Source organism: Protopterus annectens, chromosome 8.part0 (genome assembly GCF_019279795.1).
Source record: "Protopterus annectens isolate FY-2018-M chromosome 8.part0, PAN1.0, whole genome shotgun sequence".
Lineage (NCBI taxonomy): Eukaryota > Metazoa > Chordata > Ceratodontiformes > Protopteridae > Protopterus > Protopterus annectens.
In genome coordinates, this window is record NC_056741.1 from 241,400,980 (window position 1) to 241,410,101 (window position 9,122).

The following is a 9,122-nucleotide window of genomic DNA, read 5'->3' on the forward strand; positions in this document are numbered from 1 at the left end:
TCCACCTCTCTCTCCCTTCCAGATTTCAGACCTCCTCTGGGCTTCTACTTCTACACAGGAGACAGTGAGCTCTTTTCCAGGGTTACATATCTCCTGACTGCTGCCAAATCATGCAGGTCATCCATGCTCTTAGAGCCTCTCAGGGGATCTTCCCATCCTCATGGAACTCTGCTGGGCTATGAAGCCTCAGACAGTCCCTCATCCAGACTTCTCTGACACTGGTTCTCCCCTTTCCTTGCACCTATGGCTTTCAGTCCCACAGAAGAGATGACCCTGGGTCCCCCCATCTCTGTGCTTTTTGTGGGACACCTCATTCTCTCTCCCCCACGGTGCCAGGGTTTCAACGAATGTGCATTGCTTCAAGCCTCCTGGTATGTGGCCTCTTGCCTCTTGGGTGGAGTCATTCACAGAGTGGCATCCCCACAGTGCCGGGTGAAGGACGGGAGGTCAACCTGCCAGCCCCAGTGTGAGATGACATGGCAGCCCTATCTCCACTCCCATGGGGGCTGGGAGAATGGAATTACAGACTTGGCTTCCCTGGGCAGCCCTCAAATGTCCCAGTTTAGGTCCTGTAACAAAATGGTCACCTTGGCAGTACATTTTCTGAACAATAAGTAAGGAAATGAAATGTCTAGTATTATTGACCGAGTGTAATTCTCATTGATTTAGAAGAAAATCAAACATTTTATGAAGGCCAAAACAACATACAAGACAAAATCGTATTTGTTCTTCTTCTTTCAGCTTTTCCCAGTTAGGGGTCGCCACAGCGGAACTCCAGTCCGCTAATGATTGGCAGTAGATTTTTTACGGGTGCTGAGGTGCCAGCTCGATGCCCAACATTCAAAGAAGGCACACCCATTCTACGCATGTCTTTCGAACTCCACTTGACCACGGGGAGGACATGCAGACGCTACACAGAAGGCGCTCCAGCCAAGAATCAAACGGGCAAATCATGTACGTTCTGCAAAATGAACAGCAGCTTGTAAAACAGTTAGTTATGTACTCACCATAATGTCAGATGTATGTGGTCCATCTCACCTACATTCTTAACTGATGGGTTCAGAGCAGAGAATCGGCTCCGACCCAGACGCTATTTACTAGCTCGAAGTCTCTGATTGGCTGGGCTAACCCTAGTATCCCAAGATGCACCACGCCCAAACCCCCAGATCTTGTTTGCCAACAATATAACAGAGTGGCATACACAACCTCCTAGAAATAACACAAGCAGGAAGAGAGAAAAAATAACATCCTCAGAAGGGTCTAAGAACATAATCTCCTCCAAGTCTAACAGGTTGGGGGATGGTGGGCGGGTATGTAAGAATGTAGGTGAGATGGACCACATACATCTGATGTTATGGTGAGTACATAACTAATTGATGTAATGTGGTCCTATCTCACCACATTCTTAACTGATGGGACAGCGTCCCTAGCACCTACATTCTGGGAGGCTCACTGACAATACTCCTGAGCACCATGGAACCAAAGGAAGCCCAGTCTCTAGACACCACATCAAGCTTGTAATGAGAAGCAAAGGTGTGCAGAGAGGACCAGGTGGCCGCAGCACAGATGTCATCCAAGGAGAGCCTAGCATGATAAGCTACTGATGCAGCCATAGCCCTGGTAGAATGTGCCTTAACTGGGAAAGGTAAATATCTGCCTGCTAATGCGTAAATAAAGGAGATACAGCCCTTAATCCATTTAGCAATAGTACCTTTAGTCACAGGGCTACCATTCTTGTTCTCTGAAAAGGACACAAACAACTGATCCGATTTCCTGTGGGGTTGTCTCCTGTGCAAATAAAACCTTAGTTGTCTATGAATATCCAACTGGTGGAATTTGAATTCCGCTTCATTTGAAAAGTTTGGAAAGAAAACTGGTAACTCAATGGATTGGTGAAGACAAAGGGTAGAAGATACCTTAGGAAGGAAGGAGGGGTTGAGTCTCAAGGAAACCCTCTCCTTATGGAAGACCAAATAAGGGGGCTTTATGGAAAGGGCCTGAAGCTCCGATACCCTCTTGGCTGAAGTAATGGCAACCAGAAAGTCTGTCTTCCAAGACAAATATTTTAATTCACAAGTGTCAGCCGGTTCAAAGGGGGTAGAAGTTAAGGTTTGAAGCACCAAGCTTTAATCCCAAGGTAAAACTGGTTGTGACAATAGTGGACGGAGTAACCAGGCTCCTTTCAGGAAGGCTTTACAGAGTTTATGGCCCATAAGGGAAGGCTTATGTGAGACGTGAAAGTTAGAAATGGCCACCAGCTGTACCTTAATAGTGGAGGTAGTGGAACCCTGTTTGAAGAGCATAGCCAAAAAATCTAATACCACCAACAAGGGGGCTGTGAAGACTCTAGATTGTGTGCTTCAGCCCAGATAGCAAATATTTTCCATTTGCTAGAGTATAGTTTCCTGGTAGATGACTTGTGGGAGGACGACAGAATATGCAACACCTCAGGTGAAAAGGAATGTAATCTAACTAAGGATGGAAGTGGAGCAGCCAAGCTGTCAACCTGAGGGTTCGTAGGGATGGATGGAACTGACCCAAGTGATAAGTCAATAGGTCTGGTGCTGGTTCCAGAGTCCAAGGTCTGTCCACTGTATACTTCTGAAGAAAGGGGAACCAAACTTGACGAGGCCGGTATGGTGCGATAAGAATCATCTTGCTTCCCAAGGAAGTTGCCTTCTGAATCACTCTTGATAATAGAGGGGACAGAGGGAAGGCATAGAGCAAACCTGGGAGCCAATCGTGGACTAGAGCATCTCTGGGTGGCTCCCCCGGGGGGGATCAGAGTGAAGTACCTGCTGCACTTGGCATTGAGGGGGCTGGCAAACAGGTCGCAGCAAGGTTGACCTCACCTGGAGAAGATCTGAGTTGCAACTCGTTTGTTCAAGGACCACTCGTGAGGCATCAGAATAGCTCTGCTTAGCCTGTCTACTATCACATTGAACTTCCCCAGAATGTGCATTGCTACTAGAAAGTGTTGGGAAGACACCGCCCAGTTTCACACTCTCATGGCCTCTCTGCAAAGGGGATAGGACCTGGTTCCACCCTGCTTGTTTAGGTACCACACTATTGACATGCTGTCAGAAAGAATAGCAATCGTCCCCTTGGGAAGAGAGCTCTGAAGTGCTTGCAACGCTAGAAGCACTGCTCACATTTCCAGGACATTGATGTGCAAATGTACCTCTTGATCTTGCCATGTGCCTTGGACCATTCTGCCCAGATAATGGCCACCTCAACCTATCTGGGAAGCATCCGTGGTCACCGAGGCGGTAGGAGACAGGGGGGTCAGAGGTCTCCCTATGTCTAGATTGGATGACTGAAGCCACCAATGTAGGTCTTGTCAGCATTGTTCCGTGATGAGAATGGGATAAGACAGAGGAAACTCCTGAAAGGACCACTGGACCGAGACCAGCCACTGGAGGATCCGCATATGTAGCCTGGCTAGCGGTACTAGCATGATGGTAGCCGCTATGGACCCTAGTAGTTGAAGAGCAAGTCTGACTTGGACTTTCTTGAGGGGCAGTAAGGCTAACGCTTGAGCCTGTAGCACTTTGATTCTTTCTGTTGGAAGAAAGGCTCTCATTTGGATGGAGTCTAGCTCTGTGCCGATAAATGCAACATGCTGTGATGGCCGCAACACAGATTTTTCCCAGTTGAAGGTAATCCCTAGGTGTTGGCCCAATGTGATGGTAGCCCTCGTGGCTTGAACAAGTAGATGCCTGGAGGGGACAGTGAGAAGCCAGTCGTCCAGATAAGGAAAAACCTGGAATCCTTGATGTCTCCAGTGAGCTGTCACCACTGCTAAGCATTTGGTAAACACCCTGGGGGCTGTGGTGAGACCAAAAGGCAGAGCAAGAAACTGGTAGTGACTGGCTCCCAGCCAGAAGCGTAGGTGACTCCTGGATGCCTTGTTTATCTTGATGTGGTAATAGGCATCCTTGATATCGATGGAGCACATCCATACTCCTTTTTCCAATAAGGGGAAAATGGACTGAAGAGTGACCATTCGGAACTTGAACTTCAGTACAAATCATTTTAAACGGCTGAGGTCCAGAATGGGCCTCAGGTCCCCTGTCCTTTTTGGTACCAAAAATAATCTTGAGTAAGTTCCTGATCTGATGTGGTCTGAGGGGACTGGTTGGATGACTCCTTTTTCCAGCAACTTCGAAACCTGTAACGCTGCTTGATCCCTTTGACTGGGTGGAACGTCTGGGATTTTTCTGGATTGGGGAGGGAGTGTAAGAAAAGGAATGGTGTAACCTCCGGTAATTATTCGGAGCATCCATTGATCCTGAGTGATACTTTCCCCTGGCTTGAGGATGCCTCGAAAAACAGCCCCCGACTGGCTCCGGAGTAGCACAGTCGGGCAGTCCCTCATGGACGTTGGTAGGAGGATCCACAAAATGATTCACGGTCTCCGGAGTTGCGGGGGCCTCCTCCGCCTCTAGGGCGGTGCCTTCCAGAGTAAATCCCCCTCCTCTGCCCCTGGAGAGGGGGTCACCATGATCGACGGGGAAAGACTTCTGAGATTTCCTGAACCACATCTTGCCTCCCCTCCGTGCCTTGGGATAAGGCCTAGAGGGAGGCAAGAAACGGGCCCCCACGGCAGACAAAGTCTTGCCCACCTGCTCACATCTAGTGAGAGTGTCTTTCACTTTGGGTCCAAAGAGGGAGGACCCATCGAAGAGGGCGTCCTTGAAGGAAGACTTGAAGGCTTCTGTGAAGTGACACAGGTGCATCCAGGCTTGCCTCCTGAGGGCTATGCCTGAGCTAGCTGCCCTACCCGCCCCTTTGGCTGCATAGGATATGAGCCTCATGGACGAATTGACAATAGAGGAAAGGGTAGACAGCTGGGCATTGACAGTCTGATTCAGCACCTCAGGCAAGTTACCCGACAGGGTATCTCCCAATTCCTTAAGGAGATCTCTTTGGAGTCTAGTGAAGTGGCAAAGATAGTTCAACACCCGCAAGGTAAAGGTTGCTGAAGATAGGGTACGCTTCCCATACCGATCCATACTCCTGGACTCCTTGTTAGGAGAATGAATGGAAGCAGAAGCTTCTGCAACTTCTTGCTGAGTGGCAGACGCCACCACCATGGCATCTACAGGAACTCCTTTAATTAGGAACTCTTTCTCTGGGGGTGCCGACAGAAACTTGTTTGGGTGGCTGGGCACAGGTTCCATGGAGTCAGGGCATTCCCACACCCTTCGACAAATAAGGTTTAACAATTCATCGAAGGGTGGAGAAACACAGGAGGTGGAAGGTCAGGCTCTGAAGGCTTAGAGGAGGACCGACTCATCCTCAGATGGGGATTTAGAAGGCCAGTCGCCTCTCTGCCTTAAAATCTCCAGGATATCAGAGAATGAGACCTCATCGGAGGGTGACTTAGGTGACCCCTCTGCATCATCGAGGTTGGTATCAGAAGTGATGGACTCATTTGGGGAGTCAACGTGCTTCCTCTTGAACGACTTCTTTCTGGGAGGCTCCTCAGGCGAGGAATCTGAAGGGCCCTCAGAAGGCTGGGAACCACGCATGGAAGTATCCTCAGGCCTTCGAGCCCTGCTGTCCACTGATAAGGGGGCGTCAGAGGCTCCAGCAGCAGTGCCAAGGAAAGGAGTGGCAGATTCGAGTGAAGTCACTGAAGACCTGGCCAGTACGCTCCTCGTGGCCTCGAATGCTGGTCCACCGGAATCTGAGGATCGACCCATCTCTGAAACCACAATCAGAGAAGGGGTTCCCCTAGCCGAGGCACCAAGAGGGAGACTCTGAGCCGAGGGATGAAGCCCCGATGTATCCCCCTCTGGTCCAACCAAGGAAATCCGAGTGCCAAAACCAGAATATGGAATCAAACAGGTTGGAGCCAAGGTCGGAGCCAATAGGCTTAACGGGGGTATCGGAGCCAACCCCAGGACCCCACTCAATGCAGAACACCCCGGCTCTGATGACATAGGACTGCTCGGAGGAGGAATAGTCAGAACCGACAAGAGGGAAGGCTCCGGAGCCGACTGGGCTGGAGCAGAAAATAACCTGGCTAAAACCGGTGCCTGAAGGAGCCTCTGCACCACCCTGTCCACATCCGAATCAGACAACCTGGAAGACTTGGAGGACACAGAAGGTGGTTGCAATCTCTTACCCAGAGGATCCAAGGTTAGGCTAGGAGAAAGGCTCCGAATCAGTTCCAAGAGGATCAGAGCTGAAGCCAGCTCCAGTGTCATAGAAACCTCCTGCAGCACCGGTAACAATGGAGCTGAGGAGGTCGACTCAGACACAGAAATCCCTTCCTTCATCTCCGAAGCCAATGGAGCCGAGGAAGGTGGAGCAGTCTTCATTATTTTCTCTGTTGACTCCGATGAACCAGACGGAGCCGGAGATCTCTTTTTTGGTTTAGACTTAGACTTCCCACTAGAGGAAGATGACTCCAAGGCTTCTTCAAAGGCAGGTTTGACAAGGCCCCTGAGAATCAATTTATTTTTCCTCTCTTGCAAGACTCTAGAGCTAAAAAAGTGACACACACTACAAGATTCTTGCAAATGAATAGCACCCAAACAATACACACAGATGTCACGGCCGTCCGTTAAGGACATCTTATAAAAACATTTAGCACACTTTTTGAAGCCAGAAGGCTTATGAACTTTCTGATCTTTGCCTGACATGGCAATACAATAAAATGCACACACAAGGTAAGGAAGGGTGGGGGAGGGACTCTAACTTGAATTCCCAACAGACTTAACAGACCGGGGGGAGGGCTAAGGCCCTCTAACTTAAACGGGCCTAGCCCGTGAAAGAACAAGGTTTCTACAGAAAAACTAACTAAATAAAGAAAGGGGCGCTAACTGAAAATGCCCCTACAGGTGTAACAGACACAGGAGAGGCTAAGACCCCCTAATTTAAATGGGCCTAACCTGCCAAAAACACAAGGAATCCACAAAAACAAAAAACTGACTAAAAATAGTCGCAACTCACAGGATACACTGAACGTAGCTGTAAGAACAGCTTTTGACAGAAAAATAGAATAAACTAAGAAAAATAGTTTAAATAAGGTACTTAGCCACAGCCAAGCTCGAGACCACGTCTGTACTCTACGAGCGGCAAATAAGATCTGGGGGGTTGGGCGTAGTGCATCTTGGGATACTAGGGCTAGCCCAGCCAATCAGAGACTTTGAGCTAGTAAATAGTGGCCAAGTCAGAGACGATTCTCAGCTCTGAACCCATCAGTTAAGAATGTGGCGAGATAGGACCACATTACATCGTAATTCTTCATGGTTGCTGTGTAACTGCTTTCAAGCTGTAGGCTAAATGTGAATATGATGTAGTTTTATAAAAGAAAAATAATTAACTTGGTACAAATGCAACTACGTTATGTCTGTTTATCAACATGATTTAATACTGCTGACCTTCGTTTTCTATTTTATAAATGTCTGCTGCATAAAGGTACCAATTTAGGGTTGAGTGACAGTGCTTTTGTTTCTCTTTACATTTGTTGTAGTCTAATACCTGATATTTCATTATTTTTTAATAGCATCGCATTTGTAGTTAAGAATGAGAACCTGTTCTTGCCATTAATTAGGAGTAAAGGTCACTGAAAAAAACAATTATCCCATAATAGTAAACCCGAAGGATTACTTTTGCATAAAACTATGTATTTATTACTTACACCTTCTTATTATGGGCGAGGAAACAAACTGAACATCTTCCGTTAGGCCGACCTAATTAGCATGATAGGCTGGTCTTTCCTTTTTTACAGGACGTAATTTTTTAAAATACTGAATGAAGCTTATGATGGCTTTGATGTGTATTATAATTTATACAACACATGGATGGTATGGTATGCAGAAACTGCACAATAAACAACCTAAGAAATCGAAACCATGATAACAAACCTAGGAGGAGATTTGTGTAAAGGCTTGCAAAGTCCTGTGTCGCTGTGCGTAACTTGCTGCGCAGAAATACATTCCTGTGTCACTCGCCTTCAAACGTTTGATGGTGAGCCAGCCTTTCTGAGCACCGTCTCTGGTGGTGTTTAATCTTCCTTTAAACTCATCTTCATCAAAAGGATCACCATTGCTGAGGGAGTAGGTCATCAGCTTCAGCCCACCGTGGCCACTCGTCTGTTGGTACCAGTAGATGGTACCATAGTCAATACCCCCGTCATGAACACAGGAGAGCACAGCGGGGTCATTGGGGTACTTGTGGAGGATGCGGGGCGACTGCTTCACTGTGATAGAGCTGCAGGGATCTGTCCATTAAAATAACACCATTAGATCATGATAAACTAATAAAAAACATAGCTGCTGGCAACACAAAATTATTGAACAGATAAGCAGTAGTCTCTAGCGAAATGATACATTTAAGTCATATATAACTCACAACTGAAATGTTTTAATTATTCTAATGTCGGTTAAAGTTAATCAGTTGCTTGTATTAGCACCACAATACTTCACTCGGATAGATGTGTGACTGCTGCATAAACGAACAATTTCCGCGAAATGCAATAAAAGATTAAACATGCATCCACAGCAGTGATGTAGTAAAAACAAGAAGAACCTAAAACATCAGTAGGGAACGGTCTATAAAATGAGCAGCCAGAGTACACAAAACGGCAACCCCGTATCGAAAAGCGTTCTTAACTTGGGCAACAAGCATGATTTCTACAGTCCTGTCTTCTTACCTGGTACCAAGAGGAAAATGAAAAGGCGTGTGGCAATCAGAAACATTGTTAGCATATTGCCGGAGCTACAGAAGGACGGTTGTGATAAAGCTAGTCATATATACGCTAGTCTAGATAGGAAGTGACATCACCTTAAGTTAAAGAAGCCCTTTCCCGAAAATGTTATTTCGTTATAGCTATTCTAGATATGCTCTTGGGACTGTGTGTGCGTGTGTGTGTGCGCGTGCGCCCAGTGCAGGACTTTGTTTATTTTAAAATCCAATTGATCATTACGATTGCCACCTTTTCAGATGCTGAAAGTATGATATTTATGGGAAAACCCGTTAAAATCTTGCTGAACAAATCATGCACATAAACAGTGCAAAGGACTGGAGTGCACTTTTTGTCCCAGTAGAAAAGTTCACTCTTGTAAAAATTGAATTGTTTTTGCATCTGTTAGAGGAAACTTGGGACA

At 47.0% G+C, this 9,122-nt stretch overlaps 1 gene segment (V, D, J or C); it reads right to left on the minus strand.

The window, feature by feature from the left end:
• Positions 1-7,403: 7,403 nt before the first annotated feature.
• Positions 7,404-8,777, minus strand: LOC122808000. The segment is given in 2 exon segments: positions 7,404-8,236; positions 8,669-8,777. Coding segments are annotated over 2 exon segments (411 nt in total).
• Positions 8,778-9,122: the final 345 nt, after the last annotated feature.